Source organism: Delphinus delphis, chromosome 13 (genome assembly GCF_949987515.2).
Source record: "Delphinus delphis chromosome 13, mDelDel1.2, whole genome shotgun sequence".
Lineage (NCBI taxonomy): Eukaryota > Metazoa > Chordata > Mammalia > Artiodactyla > Delphinidae > Delphinus > Delphinus delphis.
Genome location: NC_082695.1, coordinates 69,575,487 through 69,595,292, shown reverse-complemented (window position 1 = coordinate 69,595,292; position 19,806 = coordinate 69,575,487). Strand labels below are relative to the sequence as shown.

At 35.2% G+C, this 19,806-nt stretch overlaps 1 protein-coding gene across 1 annotated transcript; it reads right to left on the bottom strand.

Annotated features, from left to right (window-relative positions):
* On the bottom strand, positions 1-19,745 carry C13H18orf54 (chromosome 13 C18orf54 homolog). The gene is made up of 9 exons (XM_060029551.1): positions 19,580-19,745; positions 18,904-19,000; positions 16,895-17,223; positions 15,404-16,186; positions 14,698-14,848; positions 11,346-11,448; positions 4,998-5,129; positions 3,609-3,679; positions 1-161 (listed from the first exon to the last, which is right to left on the bottom strand). Exons 3-9 carry the CDS (start codon positions 17,175-17,177, stop codon positions 77-79), a joined length of 1,608 nt encoding a protein of 535 aa, XP_059885534.1. The 5' UTR covers positions 17,178-17,223; positions 18,904-19,000; positions 19,580-19,745; the 3' UTR covers positions 1-76.
* Positions 19,746-19,806: the final 61 nt, after the last annotated feature.

Below are 19,806 nucleotides of genomic sequence, written 5' to 3'. Positions count from 1 at the left end.
TAATTACTTTGTCAGTTTAAGCAATAGGAAAAAAAATACATTTTTGTTCTGTGGTGACTACTTATTGGTTAGAGTTTTATTTTCCTCTTCGTATTTTCGGTGACTGTTTCCCACTGGAATCATCAACCAGGTCTCTCAGGCGAGATAAATGGTGCAAAGCCCTTCATTAAAAAGTATAAAACACATTATAAACCAATATTAAGGACTGAATAGGTAATGCAAAAAGAAATGGTGATTATATTGTTTCTTAACTTCAAAATTAGTATGAGAGATAAGTTTATGGAATAGTTTTAGTATCAAAACTGAAAATTTTTCTTTACAAAACCTTGCAATCTGAATAACTGAGGGTTAAAATAATTCATCTAAAATTCTATAAACACTTACTTAAAAAAATTATATGTTTGACATTTAAGGGTTTTTTTTTGAAAGTGTGCCAAGTAGCCTAATAAGAAACAATAATAGGTATCACTTGTGTCACACTTAAAGCATCTTTTTCATGTACTTTGCAGAATGAAATGATACCTTCTGATATACTGTATATCATTTATACATGTATATACTGTATATCATTTAAGAAATAAAGGACATAATTCATTTTTAACATGTACAATCAAGAGAGCTAAATTTAAATAGCACTAAACAATCAGTTACAATTGAGGAAAACTCATTTTTATTGAGCATGGGGGAAAACAAATGACAATTACATTGAATAATGCAGTATTATACCAACACCCTGGTTTTTCTCAATCATCCCTCAGACAAACCAAGAAGATAGGAGCCCTTAACTTTCCAGTCTTCCTCTAAAAGTATTCTTCCAGCTTTCCTTCTCCCTTACCCTTCAGATCCTTGAGGATCACTCAAAAATATCAGTTAATCAACCATATTTCAGATCTCTGATAAATAAGAGACCAAGAAAAACAGAAATAATATACCAGTAATCTCTAAAGTGAGAAATTAGTGAGAAGTTACTGAGTGGTGACTACAACACCTTATTCTACAGTCTCCAACACAGGTTCAATTGATGTATATTAAATAAAATACATCTTCCACTTTACCAAGGATAAGGAGAGGGAGGAAATTAGTAGTGTTAATTACTGCATTACGTCTATTTCCCTGTACTCTATTTCTTAGACACTTCTACTCAAATGTATTAAGAATCTGAATTCTGCCATCCTTTTGGCAGCTTCTGTTAATTTCTGAGATTGTCATTTTCATTATCTAAATGACAATAACTCACCCAGAGTTACTAAGCAATCAGAGGTAAAATTAGACTTTATTATTTCTACATCCTAATATCTCTCTACTTAAAGAATTATTTTCTTCCTACAGACATATTTATGAGGAAGAAGATAATCTGTAAATATACTTGGGGCTTATCTTCCTTTTTTCTTTTCAGGCTGTGACTCAAGAGAAGGAAGATGACAAGTGGCTAGAATCTGATGTTACTGTTTACAAATCGGAGGGTCAACAGATCCTTTAGATTCAGAGGGTCTATGAAATTGGATGGGGAAAAAAATCATCTTTATTTTCACAAAATGCTATCTCTAAATTAGCATTTCCTTCCATTATGAATGTAAGCAACAGCCAAAATCTGTGACCTCATATGCCACAGAAATCAGAGGTATTTTGATATCACATTATAGTCATTGCAAGCATGTTTTATACCCATCACTACTTCAAAATTACAATAGTTATATAATAGTTACAAAATTACAACAGTTATTAAACCCACTGCTAAAACATACGTCCTCTAAGTCTTGCTGTCTACAGTCCAAAAGTTCATATGACATAACTGGCCAACTATTAGACAACTTTAAGTCTAGTTTTCATCCTCCAAATAGTGAAGTCTCACTGGTAACCCAGACAGCAATGCCTTCCAATATTCCCTTTCTGTAATCGTTTGCTGATCAATATGTGAAAGGTAAGTAAAAGAGCACACCATGGTTTAATGCTTTTATTCAAGTTATGCAAAAGGCCTTCACACTAATACATGTTTTTACAAAATGAATTTTAACTTACCTGTATTTTAAATGTATTGTCTTATTTTAAATGCAATAAAGAGAAGCATATTTTACTAATTAGAAATGTATTTTAATATTTTCATAGTTAATTCACTATAACTGGTTTCCTTTCTAATCCCATGTAGTATATTTTATGTCTTTAAAACAAAATGTCAGGTAGAAAGGGGAGTGGGTAATAATGGGAAGGAATAAAAAAGCTAAGTATAAGTGTGAAATCTTCAGTCTCCCTACCTCAGCTATGCAATCATTTGGCAGTTCCTTTCATCTAACCTCTATCTCCCGTTTTGAGAATAAAGCAATCTGTTTAGAGAAGAGTCTATCAAAAGTGATTGGTATTTCAAAGATAAGTGTAGGGAGAAGGGAAGGATAAAATTGTAGAAGGAAATTATTCTTGATTTTCTTCTCTCAAAAAGTGAAAAAGCAGGCTAATGGGGAAAACATCAACCTAAGGGTTGTATTACAACATTGAATAGTCATTCACCTTAAAAACTGAAATTAAAAAACTCATTTCTTATTGTGACAATGTATCTATTGATGATCATTCAAGTAAATACTAATCAACCCACAGAAACTCAGTAACACTGATTATGTGATGGCAATTTAGCTATACTTTACCCATTGACATCTTACATTTGTTTTTCTACTAGTACTACTATACTGGCTGTTCTCTTAAATACTATGTTTACTGGCCTATATTCAGCCTAGAATCCAGCAAGAACTGAATGAAAGGCTTTTCAGAACAAACTGCCCACTCTTTCCTAGATCTAAGTAAAATATGAGCACATTAGAATAAAGAAAAATGTTTGCTTCAGGGTCAAGTTTTGCAAGTCTGAGAGCTAATTCTGTCTATCCCTAGTGTAGAACGAAGACCAGAAAATTGAGCAAGAAAAGAGATCTGAGAAATGAGACAACTTCCCAGCTATCGTTAAGTTTGGTTTTCACAGCATGGCCTTTAGTATTGAGAATTACAAAATCTTACACATTCATATGTGTAAGGGCGCTTCATATTCACACAATCAAATCTATAAAATAAATACCCGTCTCTTCTACCAATATCATGACTATAGGAAATTCTTCCCAACTTTTTAAGATATGTAACTAAGAAAATAAGTAGATTAACACCTTAGGGCATTTAGACCTATCTTTATATCCAGGACATTATATCCACTTAAATTTCTGTGGCGATATGTCAAATAATGATATACTTACTTAGGATTATTTATCTCTTCTAGAAGGAATATATGACAACACATTTCACGCACAAGTTGTTCTTCCAGAATATCCACACCAATACTATCTCAAATTGTTGGTATTACTCAGAAATGAAAAGATATTTTCCCTAGGCCATTCACATCTATTATATTTTTAGTGTCTACAGTTATCTCATTAGGTCCTAAGAACATTTTCAATAGAAAATAGCGCAAATTTAAGAGAAAATCTCAGGATTAAAAATTATGCTCCAAGAATCTTAAATATACCTAGCACACCTCCTCTTCCAGCTACTTTAATTCCATTCTGTAACCTTCTGATTTCAATCAGAGATGTTTGTATCCATAACATACTCAGAAATTAACAGAGAACACTTACTTTTGAAGTGACCTATTAACAGGAGCCATACTTTCCTTCAACTGTAATTTAGAGAAATCATCTTCTGAAACCTATTATTAAAAACACCAAATATAATAAAACAGTGAAAATATTATATAATTATAAACTTATATGCTATTTAATATGTGTGATTAACAACAACATTAAAAATATTGTCCGCATTCCCAAGGAAATAATTCTAAGCAAATAATTTTCAGTAAAGCATTAAATATATATTTTTTTATTCTAAAAATACTACAACTTTTTCATCTTGCAACTGTCCTAAAGTATGCTTCAAAATGTTTGTTCATTAAATATCAAATCTTGGCTTGAAATTATGACTTTACTGAACAAGGCTTTATCTCAAGAATGTTTAAAAGGGGAAGGAAAAGAAGGATGGATTGCACTGTATGTTAGTGTCATGATCATTAGAATGTAAGGAGAAAAATTAAGAAATACAACTTAAGTGAGTAGCATGTGATAGTTCCTAAAATCTAGTACACTCACTTGTAATGAAAACTGAATTTTGTAAAGCTCTACTGAATAACAAAATAAACAATATCAATTAAAATGTATTAAGTATTTTCCAGGTATTAAGTTTTTACCAGGTGCCAAGGACTATAATAAGTACTTTCTATAGTTTGTTTCAATTTGTCTTCTCAACAATCTCATTTTACAGAAGAGGAAACTGAAATTAAGGAGGTTAAGTGATCTGTACAAATACTGCACTTGCTAGTAAGTGGCAGAATTAGAATTCACAATCAGGCTTGGAAGAACATAAGCTAGGTTTGTAAACACTATACTACTGTGAGGAAAATTCGACCCCTATGAAATATCAGCCCAAAGCAGAAACAGATTTCCAAATTCCTAGGAAATACACAAAAACACAATTACTTTAAAATAAAACTTTACATAACCGTATTAAGAGTCAATAAACACATGGTAACAAAATGAAACTTCAGATGACAAAGGTTATGGGGAGAAGTCTAATGTCGAAAGGTTCTCTAGGCCACCTCAAATATAAACACAGGAAGTTGGACTACACAGAATAATTTTGTAGGGCATTAAAAAACAACTCTTAACAATCCTTTCATCTACAGTTTTAATAACATCATATCTAAATACAATGTTGTATTTATAACCATAAACTTAATAGAACAATCCATTCAGGGGTACACAACTGCAAAAATCTTACAGTATTAAATTTGAGTAAGTTACTTTCTAAAAAAAAGAATAACAACAGTACAACTCTATGACATGTGTTATATACCATGCTTATTAACATAAAATTAGAGTTGAGGCTAAGAAAGACCTAGGAGGAAATCTTATCCTTCACAGATCTCAATTCACATTCATAGATTTCAATTCATAAATTAAGTTTGTGCTTACTTGTTTAATTTCACCTTTTGGCTCTGTGGTTTTATTCTGATTAAAACTTTCTTGCACTGCTTGAAGATTAAATAACATTTGTTTCAGGGCTTCAACAGGACCATGGTGTTTCCCTCCAGAAAGGGTACAGCTCTACAAGTTAAAACAGATGAATGATGAACCATCCAAATTCAGAAGGGGAAAAGTTCTATTTTGTATTATTTCCCCACAATATAAATCAATGCAAAATCCAAACAATACATGTCAATAAAGTGTTCCAACAAATCAAAACTGTAACTCATAAACCTCTCCTTACCCAGTCACTTAAAGACAATCACTATTAACAGCTTGGCACATCCTTCCCAGTCCTTGTTCTTTTAAAATGAATGGTACATGTTCACATTTGCAATGCGTTCACTTAGTACATTTAAAATTATAGATTTTTCGAACTGAAAGGTCCTCAGAGAGCAGGTAAGTCAATATGCTCTTTTCAAGTGTGTAAATGACGCTGGTTATCAGCTGAACAAGGACTAGAATTTCAAATATCATATTCTCTGCACACTTCCAAATACGTTTTCACACAGGGAATGCTGGTTTTTCACCTCTTTATGGACCACACATTCCTTGCTACCTTAAAAACACTCACACCTCGATTACCACTGATCTTATCTGCATCCAAAGAAGGCAACAGCACTTAGCCACATAAGGTAGTCAGTTAAGAGAACCTGTACAGGATATTTTTAAACTTCTTTTTTAAAGTCTTACCTTTATTTTTACATCTTTCAAATGAGTTGCTGTGTCCTGATAATCATCCACAAAGTGGAAAATAGGCCTCTTAAGATGTCTATAATTTAAAATATTTCAACATGGACAGTATAACATATATACGAAGTTAAGCACAGTGGCCAAAAAGATTTTAAAGGCACTCTCCACAGTTATATGAACAGGGTATAAGAAACAAGGTGTGGGAACGTAATAAAATGGTGCAGCTCCTGTAGAAAACAGTATGGTAATTCCTCAAAAAACTAAATACAGAATTACCACAATGATCCTGCAACTCCCCTTCTGAGTATATACCCAAAAGAAATGAAAGCAGAGATTCAAGCAGATATTTGTACACCTATGTTCATAGCAGCATTATTCACAATAGTCAAAAGGCAGAAGCAACCTAAGTGTCCATCAACAGACAAATGGATCAACAAAACATGATACATACACACAATGGTGTATTATTCAATCTAAGAAAGGAAGGAAATTTTGACAGATGATACAACATGGATGAACCTTGAAGACGTTATGCTAAGTGAAATAAGCCAGTAACAAAAGGAACGATATAGTATGAGTCTTCTTATAAGATACTATGGATTGAATTGTGTCCCCCACCCCAGAATTCATGGTGAAGCCCTAACCTTGAACGTGGCTGTATTTAGAGATAAGGTTATAAGGAGGTAATCAAGGTTAAGTGAGGTTATAAGGGTGGGACCCTGAAACCATAGGATTAATATCCTCATGAAGAGACACTTAAGAGCCAAGGAAAGGCCATATGAGGACAAAGTGGGAAGGTGGCTTGTATGCAAGGCAGGGAGAGAGCCTTCACCAGTAACAGAATCAGTCAGCACCTTGATCTTAGATTCTCCCACCTCCAAAACTGTGAGAACCAAATACCTGTTGTTTAAGCCACCCAGCCTATGGTATTTTGTTATGGCAGCCTCAGCAGACTAAAACATATACGGTTCCTAGAATAATCAAATTCATAGAGACAGAAAGTAGAATGCTGCTAGCAGAGGCTGGGGGTAAAGGAGGATGGGGAGTTAGTGTTTAGTGGGTAGTTTCAGTTGGTAAAGCTGAAAAAGTTCTAGAGATAGACAGTGGTGATGGTTGCACAGCAATGTGAAGGTACGGTACTTATTGCACAGAACTATACACTTAAAAATGGTCAGGGCTTCCCTGGTGGCGCAGTGGTTGAGAGTCCGCCTGCTGATGCAGGAGACACGGGTTCGTGCCCCGGTCCGGGAAGATCCCACATTCCGTGAAGCGGCTGGGCCCGTGAGCCATGGCCGCTGAGCCTGCGCGTCCAGAGCCTGTGTTCAGCAACAGGAGAGGCCACAACAGTGAGAGGCCCGTGTACCGCAAAAAAAAAAAAAAAAAAAAAAAAAAAAGGTCAAAATAGTAAAAATAGTAAATATTATATATACTTTACCAAAATTTAAAAAAAAAGAAAGAAAGAAAAAGAAACAGGGCATAAGGATCCAGTTCCACTTATACTCCTACAACCTCAGAGACAGCACCTGAGGCATTATCTCTAAATGATCTGCATCCAGCCACTGGTTTAGAAGAAATTCAGGTTGCCTAATGCCAACCATAAAAGTTACAAAAGCTTGCCTCTGCAATTTGCTATGTCTGCCTTGAGTGAACTTTTCAGGCAAAATTCTGGTCAGAGTACCAAAAAAGAAAACTACAAAACAGTTTATATGAACTGTTCTGTGCCACTCACGAATGAATGTTTAATAAACGTTGGCATGTTTGATAGAATTTGTTCTGAGACTTCTCATTAAATCCTTGTAGTGAATGTCTCTGAGTATGTCTTTTTGTATAGTATAGCTCTGACTCTCGGAACTATAGTAATGTTTCATGTATTCAAAAACCAATTATTTAAACCACATAAAATGTGGGAATAACCCAATTTACACAATAAAAAAAATGAGCCACCTAACAGCATTACAAATGAACAACATGACCACATTGAAAGGAGTTGGGCAGAAAATAATTAACCACGGTAACCTTGGAAAAGAATATTTTGACTGGATATTGCAAGGCAAAAGACAAAAAGAACCATACACAAATAATATAATCTAATTAGTAAATGTGTTTCTTACAGCAGTATGGGTTAGCAATTCTGAAACTATGCATATGCTAAGACTGAAAAAATAAGTAAACCTATTATAGATAATAAGAGTAAAGATTCTCACCAGATGAGAAAGAAGTTACAAATAAGGAACAGAGGGGCTAAAACAAAGTCTGTGGTATTGGACTAGAATAAGTAGTATCAGTACGAACTCATGATTTTATACCTACATATAAAATATATATATGTAAACAGATATACAAATAAGTATGTGTGTATGCGTGGCTTAGTAAACTTATGTTTCCTAAGTCTGCCTGCTGAGAAAGTCTAGAATAAAAACCCAGCAGCAATAAGCACACCTAGTGCCTAGATCTTAGTTTCTAAATACCATTTTCCAATAAAAAGAACCATGGCTCCTCAGAGAAGTGCTCAAAAAAGCATAGGGACATGTCAAAAGGACACGTGGAGCCAACCTGAAGCAACTCTTTATGGCCTAAACTAAAACAATTTAAGCAACAAAATAAGTAATAATATTGTATTGTGTTAAACCTAGAATAAAATAAATATCTGAGTCCTAATATAAATAGTTTAATAAATAAATGGGGGAGAAGGAATAGCTCTTCATTACACAAGAATTTCAATTAATAATGCAGACAAAAAGTCAATATCCACCAATGGATACTAAATTAGTAGATGAAAGTTTGAGACTACTTGCATAGTCTCACAGTATCTCCCCTACAATATTTATTAATTACAAGGGGAAACCATGATTTTACTAAAGAGAAAACCAGTAGGCACCACGTGTTCAAGACTAACATCACAAGTATTAATATATTATAATTTTATAAATTACATATTATTTTATTAACATATTGCTCTGGACTGAATGTTTGTGTCCCCCTACAATTCAAATGTTGAAGCCTAATCTCAATGTGACAGTATTTAGAGGAGGGGCTTCTGTGAGGTAACTAGGTCATAAAGGTGGAACTCTCATGAGTGGGATTAGTGCCCTTATAAGAAGAGAAACAGAGAGCTTTCACCCTCTCTGCTCTTGAAGATACAAGAAGATGACCATCTGCAAACTAGGAAGCAGGATCTCACCAGACACCTTCATCTGGACTTCTCAGTCTCCAGAACTGCGAAAAATAAATGTTTGTTGTTTAAGCCAACTGGTCTAAGGCATATTTATTACAGCAGCCTGAACTAAGGAACATATCAATATTACCAATGATATCAATATATCATGAACCCTCTTATATGATGCACTGAGAAGGGCACAGCATGATTTCTGTTGCATTCTTGCCAAAAATTCATAACCTCATTCTAATCATGAGAAAACTTCAGATAAACCCAATTCAGGAACTATCTACAAAAAAACCAATGACCAGTAACTCTGAAAAAGTGTCAAGGTCATGACAGACAAGGAAAGACTGAGGAACTGTCAGACTGAAGTAAATTAAGAAGACATGACAACTAAATGCAATGCTGGATCCTGCAACAAGACATTGGTAGAAAAACTGGTGAAATCAGAATAAGGTCTGTAGTTCAGGTAACAGTATTGGGCCTATGTGATCATTATGATATAAGATGTTAACATTAGGGAAGCTGGGAGAAGGGTCACAGGAACGACCTGTATTATTTTTGCAACTTTCTGTACATCTAAAATTATTTAAAAATAAAAAAACACCATGGTAGTGAGGCTGTGTGTGTAAAGGCATAAGAAAAGGGATTAGTTGGTTAGTATTTAACAGTCATCCATCTCAAACTCTGAAAAACTTATGCAAAAACTTATGGTCCAAGTAAATTGCACCACCCAATCCTTTAGTTGCTTGGCTCAAACATCTTGGACTCATACTTTGAATCCTCTCTATCTCCATCCTACGAGGTCACCTTCAAAACACATCCCAAGTCTAACTATTTCTGACCATCTCCAATGTACCCACCTAGCCCAAGCCTTTACAATCCCTATCCTGGAAGACTGCAAAAGCCTCCTAACTGGGTTCCCTGTCCTTCTCTAGCTCCTTTCAAGGTCTATGTTCCATACAGCTGCCTGTTTATATTTCAAAATGTAGATCTGATAATTTCATTCCTCCAAAGTACTCCAGTGACTTCTCATCTCGCTGAAATAAAACATAAAATCTTCATTCCATTACTTACATAGCTACATGATCTGACTCCTGGTTACCTCTCCATCTTATCTCTTAACCATTCATCCTTGTTCTTTCTGATTGAGCTACACTGACTGGACTCTGATATTCCTTGAACATGCCAAACACTTCTCTGCGTTGGGGTTTCTGCACTTACTATTCCCTCTACATGTAAAGTTACTTCCCTATGGGTACACACAAGGCTTATTCACTCATTTTAGGTTTTGGCGCAAATATCACCTCTCTAGAGAGGCGATTCCTACCTACTCTAGTTAAAATTTCTCTATCCCAAGTAATTTTTCTTTATAACATTTTGTAGTATCACCTTATATATTACATTTTGATATAGCTTATCTCTCCAATTTGGAATAAAAACTCCAAGATGCAAGGTTTCTTCTCTCTTATTTACTATTAGGAATACAGTTCCTAGAAAAGTGCTTGGTATCCAAATATTTGGCAAATAAATGTTTGATAATTAAGCTTCACTTAATCAGCATCTGCTATAGTATCTTATACAGAGCTCTAAGGTCAGGGACTTCCCTGGTGGTCCAGTGGGTAAGACTCTGCACTCCCAATGTAGGGGGCCCGGGTTCAATCCCTGGTCGGGCAACTAGATCCCACATGCATGCCACAACTAAGAAGTCTGCAACCCTGCATCCCACAACTAAGACCAGGTACGGACAAAATAAATATTAAAAAAAAAAAAAAAAGAGCTCTAAGGTCAGACATATTCTGACAGCCTCTACTTTCTCTAGTAAATTTCACTGAAGGAAAAGATATATATTGTATTAAAATTTTTAGCTAATTTTTGTTTTGAGTGTTCAATCTCTCAAATCTTCCAGATGTTAAAATATCGAAAGTGTATTTCAATATTTAACAGCCATGGCTTATACTTCTAAATCATATTATATATCATTCCTTATGTGTATATATACACATTTACACTTCATTTTAGGGTTACTTGCAAGATACACATATGCTGATTTTATAAAACTGGATAATAAATTTCCCATTTTAAATCATAGGGGTGATAATTGCATCTTAGGAACATAACTCTCAATAAGCAACCGCCATATGGGAAAATATAATTTACTCTATAAGATTCTGTTTTGTATGTTTTTCACAAGAAAAAAAAAAAACCATTGTAATAACAATTTAGGCTCCCTGTAGAGTTCAATCCCAGGTCACTCTACTTTAGAATACTAAAATAAAATTATGAATAATTCTAGGAGTGATGGTTTTATGGAAGTGTGTTGGGGAAGAAGGGATTTTAGTCATTTTTTGTTTTATACTATCTAAATAACTTAGAAATTAATATCTATATATATTAGTCATAAATATTCTTTTAATAAGTTAAAAAGATTTAACATCACCCACCTGATTATCATTATTTAAAAAGTCTTCAAGGAACCCGTCAGCATACTTTGCCCTTGAAGTTTGTTGAACACTATCATCAGAGTTAACCGGAACAGGAGATTTGCTAGGATTTAAGGATACGAGACAGCAAATAAGTTCCCCATTTACAAAAATTAGACAGTATATAACTGATGGTTATCATTTAAAGTGGTCACCACTAAATAACCATTAGGATTCATATTGATGCTGCTTAGTGATTCCTTCACCTTCTCCCTAAACTTCTTCCTTCATCCCGCCCTATCTCCTTGCTTCTCCTTTAAAGCTTTAAGGAAAAACTATATAGAAACTGAAGACATTAGTCTTCAACTAACCAAATAAGCCTTCAAATATAAGTATCCTCCAAAAGCTCATTTGCTTGAAATAAGCAGTGCATTTTTCCAATTAAACATTGTTAGTTACTCAATATTAATACACAAAACTGCCAGAAATTTATTAACAGTTTCTACTGGGATGGCAGTTACATGCTCTTCTACGTCAAAGCAATAGGACAGACTTCTCCCCCAGAACTGGCACATATTAATATAAAGGACAGATTAAAGTGGGAGAAGGATCAATTTTGAAATTAAAATACCTGAGTTCAAATACCAGTCCCACTCACTTATATGACTTCACAAAACTTTATCTTCAGTTTCTACATTTGTAGCCCCACTTATGTCACAGAAGTATTGCATAAATTAACTCAATATACCTGGTACATTGAATAGAGCTCAATAAATAATAGTTTCTATCTTGATGTTCAAGCAGAAGGAAAGGGGATCCCCAGCAAGAGTAAAAATTTTCCCCAAACCAAATTCTATTAGTTACAGAGAATAAAGAAACTCATTTTATCTTTTTCATTTATATATCAATATAAGATGTATCTCTAACTCAAATACTCAGATATCTAAGAATCTTCTTAAAACATTTAAATGTAATAATGCTTTTTTCTCAATAATTAGCAGCACTTCATTATTGACTCATTTGATTTGTAATTTACTAGGAACTTTTTCTCGCTTCCAAGTAGTCTTTTCTCCCATTCTTTACCAAAGAGTTTGTACATCCACCAACTATCAACAAAAAAGGATTTACCTCATTATAGAAGATGGGTGCTGGATATATAGGGAATCATTATACTATTCTTATACTTTTGTATTTGTTTGAAATTTTCCATTATAAAAAGTTAAACCAAAAAAAAAAAATTGTCTGGTTGTAGTTATTCTATCTCTCAGTACACTACTTGGAGTATTTCCCAGTCAATTTTGTTTCTGATGACAGATTGATAATAATTTGTCATTATCACAGTGAAGTAAGGTCTATTCCTTCTTCTCACACCATCATTAATTTAATGTAAAACATATCCATCATAATATGAATTTAATCTTCCAAAAATCAACTACTGTACCATAAGGTACTAGGGCAAACCATTAATAATAATTATACAAGTTAGAAGTCATAGTATCTAATTACAAAATACATTTGATGCATTCAAAAATTTTACTCTTAATTTAAGCATCTCTGATATGATTTGCTCACCCATTTTGGTTCCACTTGAAAGCAAAGTATTGCAGCTATAGGACTTTACAAATACAGATACAAATACAACCAACTGATAAGAAGATAAGAAATTAGTAAAGATGAAAGATAAGTTTAAGAATTAAGTGAGCTAATTACTAACCCAAGTTTTTTTTTTAAAAAGATATTAATGAACCAACAAGTGCAAAATGAAGCTAAACAAACAAAAAATACTCTGGATGATCATCGCCACTATTAAAATTTTTAAGAGAGCATCATAAATCAGAAACTGTCCTAAGTACCTTATATTTACTTATTTTTTTTAACATCTTTATTGGAGTATAATTGCTTTACAATGGTGTGTTAGTTTCTGCTGTATAACAAAGTGAGTCAGCTATATGTATACACATATCCCCATATCCCCTCCCTCTTGCGTCTCCCTTCCACCCTCCCTATCCCACCCCTCTAGGTGATCACAAAGCACCAAGCTGATCTCCCTGTGCTATGCGGCTGCTTCCCACTAGCTATGTATTTTACATTTGATAGTGTATATATGTCAATGCTACTCTCTCACTTCGTCCCAGCTTACCCTTCCCCCTCCCCTTATCCTCAAGTCCATTCTCCACATCTTCATTCCTGTCCTGCCCCTAGGTTCATCAGAACCATATATTTTTTTCTAGATTCCATATATATGTGTTAGCATACGGTATTTGTTTTTCTCTTTCTGACTTACTTCACTCTGTATGACAGACTCTAGGTCCATCCACCTCACTACAAATAACTCAGTTTTACTTTTTATTATGGCTGAGTAATATTCCATTGTTCATATGTGCCACATCTTCTTTATCCATTCATCTGTTGAAGGACACTTAGGTTGCTTCCATGTCCTGGCTATTGTAAATAGTGCTATATATTTACTTTCTAATCAACTGAATCCTCACAACCCCAAAGTAGAAGTGATTTGTACAGTCTCAGCAAGGAAGTGACAGAGGCAAGATTCCAAACTAGAATTAGTCAGTGTCCACTTACAAAAGAATAAGATGTTCAACTGAGAAGGAATCAAAAAAAGGATTCAGGAATTAACAGACTGTCTGTAACAGAATGAAGGCTTAGACAACTGAAGATAATAAATTATCAGAGCCTAAGGCAGGACACAGGATTACCAAGAATGCATTTCTGATGAATATACGTGTAATAATATCACTAAAAGAAACTTTCCTACCTAAGCTCTCGATTCCTCCTCTATACTCATATTCACGGGTATCTAGGCAAACACTTTTTAAATTATTCTGAGAAACTATGGCATAGAAAGGTTAAGTACACAAATGAAAACAATCTTAGAAACTGCAAACATTTACCATACAAGAAAATGCACCATTATTTACAGAAAATAATGACTAAGAAAGTAAACTGTAAATGAAAAGAAATGAATAACTCTAATACATGGAGAGAATATAGAGGAAGAAAAAACTTAAAGTAAAAAAAGTAACGAGAATTTCAAGCCTTCTCCATTTGCAAAATAGTTGCTTTTGGTTCTAATTCCTCATATTTAATATATATTAATATTTTACAGTGCAACAAAAGGACCATGTAACAAAGACAAAAATTATATAATGTACCTAAGATTATGAAATATTACGCCATCTTGTGGTAACAAATGAAAAATGCAATTTAAAGCAAGCAACACTGAAAGCTATGCTCTACAGAATTACCATGTTATTACCACTGTTAATTATCATTGTTATTTAAAAGATAAATCAGATGTTCACATGACATTCTTCATTTGGAAAACTGAATAGTTTTTCTATTGTAACTTACTTACAAAGTAACAGGAATATTTTCCCATGATCTTTCTGCTTCAAGTTTATCTAATGAACAAGGACTGTCATCCTTCTTCATAGACTTCGGTAATTCTTCAGTACAATGCTCTAGATTTCTCTTGGCCTTCAGGATAAGCAATTCAATTCTGTCACCTAATTTAAAAGATCACATTAATTCTTTAAGAAAAGAAATAAATGCAAAGCACAGCAAAACCTCACAAAGGCAACAAGAATTCAGATAATTTGGAATACACACATATCTGTAATAGCAAGCTATGTTAAAATGTGACATCTGGGGCTTCCCTGGTGGCGCAGTGGTTGAGAGTCCGCCTGCCGATGCAGGGGACATGGGTTCGTGCCCTGGTCTGGGAAGATCCCACATGCCGCGGAGCGGCTGGGCCCGTGAGCCATGGCCGCTGAGCCTGCGCGTCCGGAGCCTGTGCTCCGCAACGGGAGAGGCCACAACAGTGAGAGACCCGCGTACCGCAAAAAAAAAAAAAAATGTGACATCTGTTGTGACACAAAGAAAAACAGAAAAGACATTTTCCGGTCACAAAATGCTACGTAAATGAAGACCATTAAGAGTTCAAAATAGATATATCACTTGATGGTTACATCAAGAATATGACACAAAAACTCCTAGATGTGAGGTCAAATTTATAGCACTTTCTTTGGTTCTTAAAAACAACAACAAAACAAAACAATTACCACTGAATGGCTTTTTGGATCCTGGGAGAAGTGGATTGTCACACTGACATTGGCTATGTTCAGAATCACATTCATATTCATTAACTAATCCTTTATCATCACTCAAGGAATGTGAACTGTTTGACGGTTCAAAAGAATATTCAAAACAATCTAATTTATTCATTAGCTGAGAAGTTCTTTGTGCCTGGTAACTATGCCTAGGGGAACAGTGATCTTCTTTAAATATTTGATAAATCCTTTGACTATTTGTATCGGGCAGCAAGTCTTGATTGTAGAGCCAGACTGGGTATTTGAAATCCGGTATACTCGTTATCCCTGAAACATTAAGGTCAGACTTCTGGCTAGTGAGCCATCTTGGGTAATTCTTTTCAAGTTTGTGTTCTGAACTGTCCCTAAAAGATGATTTCTTGTTAAAAGATAAAGATGGTACAGAAACACATTTATTAACCTTATTCACAAGTTTTGGGTTTTTCAGCCTACCACACTGCTTTCCTTTTACATTTGTGTATACAACCGGGGTAACTAAGTTATCCTTGCCCAGTAGAGTGGCTGGTTCTTGAAAATTTTGATTCTTTTCACTGTTGGATGAACTCAGTCTTCCAGTATGTTTTTTGCTTTTCTTGCTAATTCCATGACCTGCTCCAACATAAGTGAAAGAAAATGATCCATCTGCTGGAAGTTTTAATAGATCATCAGTTGTTAGGCTAATGGAGTCCATGTCATTAATAGTCTGTCCTCTACAGGATAAGGACAAATCTTTTTTGTCATCAAGATTTTCAAAAGCTGAAAAACAAAGCATAGTTCTGTTTACCTTCCTGTATCACATATAAAAATACTTTATAATATTCAACAGTAAATGAAAATTAAGAATTAAGAATCATGTTTGCCATTTTCCCTTCCGGAATATATTCTCCACTTCTAAGAGTAGAATGTAACCTTTTTCCACACTAGGGGCCATTCTGTAAGTGCTCAGTAAAGTGTTAACTGGATTATCAACAGATGCATTTTCCAAACTTGTATTCATGGAAACCTTACCAAGGAAAAACCCTTAACATCTTGTGAATATTACTGTCCTACAGAATACAGATCAGGAAGACTAATATAGCCCTAGCCCATCAATTGGAACTGATCAAGTATAAATTCTGAAAGGCTGAGATTTGTTTAAAGTCATTAAGCTAGTTAATGGAAGCTAGAACCACCAAGTCAATGCTATTTCTGTTATGCTATGATAGAACGGCTTAAGGGTTTAGGATCAGCCATCTACTATTATTAGTTACATTTCATGAGCTTCTCCTCTAAGGTCAAAAGGGGATCTTACCTGAAAACCCCTGAGAACCAGAAAATTACAGAATCATTTAAGAAATATAACCAGATCTCAATATTACAAATCATTTTTACCCCAAAAGAAGCATTTAGTTTTCCAAGGCTACAATACATCTCTCCAAATGCTTTAAATCGGTAGGCAAAAAGAAAACAAAGAATAAAGCATACCATTCTTTGGTTTATAAACATAGTTGGAGAATTCTGGCATATTAGCAGAACATTTATCGATGTTAATCTTTCCAGTGCTTGCACCAAGATACACACAGCTTAGATCAAAATCATCAATATAGGCCTGTAGAGCCTGAGATGCAGAACTGTACAGTCTATCCTTATACTGAAAAGAGCCATCAGAGTTAGAGGAATTACTACCACTCAGGTTGCAGCTTGCTAACAGAGAAGATACTGAAGATTCCCGAGAACAAACTCTGCGCTTTGTATTTAATTTTGCCATGGCTTCCTCAAAATGGGTTATTTCCACTCATTTCTCTTAGAAACAACTGTAATACAAAAACAAAAGGTTAAACTTCCAATTAAAAGGAATAATAGCTGTACAGAGAGAAATTACTAAATCTGTAAACGTTTTATAACTTTCTTTAAAAAATAAAATCCATTATCTATAAATTATTTTTAGGTAATGTACATTATAGATTATCTGTTTTAATTACTGTGAATTCCTTCATCATCAATTTAGAAAACATTTATTGATCACCTATTATGTGCCTGGAATTATGTATACAAAAATCATCTAAGACTATGTATAGAAAGTACCAAGGGAAGAATACTCACTTTTTTTTTAAAGTCCTAAAAACTACGATGTACAGTCTTTTCTTATGCTGATATAGGCTATGACATCACAATACCTAACATTCCCTATACAAAATATTTTTCAATTCTTAAGCCTACCACCACGCGCTGCACATAGTAGGTGCTTGATAAATTTTTAAAAGGCATCAAATGACGTAGCTGAAACAAGAAGGAACAATGGAGAATACCCACCTTCAACATTTTAAATGCCAATTTGTAACTTCAGCCAACCCCTTCCCCCAAGACTTGAGAAAACAAAACAATTTACAATATTCATTTATAAAGAAATAAACTGCAAGTCTTACCATATAATGAGCTAGCAAAATGTTCTTTTCCTAAAATAACACTGTCAATAATCATTTTCTGACATTCATTTTTGATACTATCCTCACTATTTTCAATTCTTATGTAAAATGGATTCAGCCCACCTCTCTTTCAAAGGAGACAATAGTTTGGAAATTGCTTTAATGTATTCATCTGTTTTTCCATTATTAAAATTGAGAGAATTCCAGTCTACCTTAATACAGCAACAATAGGATCTATATTTGAAAACCTAAGAAATAACAGAGTGAACAGGTACTACTTCAGTAAATAATATGACATTCTTTTAGAATTAAATCAATGGATTTTCTGAAGTAAAAATGAAAGCTTAATGTCTAGGACTTAACACATGCTATGATGTTATAAAATTAATGTTTAATTTTTGGCCATAATTTTTGGAATGTTAAAGTTTTAACAACTTTTAATGTAATCTTAATAACTGTCAAATTTGACTTTAAAATACTGAGAAAGTTTTCCGTTTACGAAGAAAAGAGTAAAAGGTCAGAGCTGACACTAGTCAGTGCAAAGCAGCAGCAGAACATAAGATAATGGTTATTTAGCCTCTGCTTTCCCTGAATGCTGTGATGCTATTGGTATACCTCGAAAGAATGGCTAGGCCAAGTCAGCTCTGCCCTTTCTTCACCCCTCTCACTAATGATTTTAACTTTTCTCAAGTAAATATTGCTTGGATAACAAACTTGACCAAACGTTTCCTCCCTTATTCCAACACAGGACAGGTTACCGATTTTGTAATTTATTTTACAAAACCCTGAAAACGAAAACAAAACCCTAAAAAGGAAAGCTGTTGGATTACAGTTCTCAGTAAGTGGGTAATAACATTTATTTTAATTCACAAAAGGCAAAAAGAAAATCCACAAATGAAATTTTATTGTGCAAAGTTTCCAAAAGTACACCAAAGAAGAAAGAAAAGTTTAATCAACTCCTATGCACCCATCATCCTGCTTCAACTACCAACACGACGAAACTCTATCCACCCACTTCTCCTCACTTCTGCCACAGAATTATCTGGAAGCAAATTCCCTGCATCTTACCATTTCTTCCGTTAACACTTCCGGGTGTATCTCCAAAAGGAAATCCATCATTCCGACGAATAGAACGTTAGCACGAGTGGCCAGAGATCTCTACTACCTTTCATTCAAAAACAGAACGTAGAGCGTTAAATTACCAATGAGAATAGCTCACAGGAAATGAAGAACAACTCTTAGAAATAACAGCTCTGATTTATGTTATGAAAATGAACATGTGCTTGTTCTGCAGCAAAAAGACAAGAATTAATGACCCTGGAAAGCGAAGATCGCTGGCGCCCCTGCAGCGGAGCATCTTCGGCTTCAAAGCTTCCGCCCTTAACTAGGAAACACCTCCCTCAGGGATTCCAGCACCCACCCACCCACCCCCCACCGCAGTCCCAGACACAGGCTTCTCACAAACCATTCATCAGACAACAAGAGCGAGCAGCCAGTTTTGCCGAGGTGACGGCCCCTAAAGCCCAAGACCCTGCCTCCCCGCCCGCTTCAATCGCCGACAGCGCCTCGAGGTCCAGGTCAGGTCCTCTCCTTCCCCTTCCGCGACCCTCCCCCTAAAGTTGCCCGCTTTCCACCGGGACTCTCATCCCGGCCCCTCCCTCGGGAGACAGCCCACCCCTCCCCTCGGGCTGTCAAAGGATGGGACCCCTTTCGAAAACACACGCCCTTTTCCGGCCAAACTCACCGACGAAGGCCTGGAAAGAGAGAAAAGCGCACACGTCCTCAATTCTCCACCCAAAGCCCTGTCCTGCCACCCGACGGGAGACGTGACAAACACCCAGACCCGGACGCCGCCCGGCCTCAGGTTCCGCTAGCTCGCAGGTTCCTCCGCCGTCAAGGCCGAGCGCGGATCCCGCGCTCCCTTTCAAACTGACCCAACATGGCGCTGGCTTGCGGTGCGCATGCGTGGCG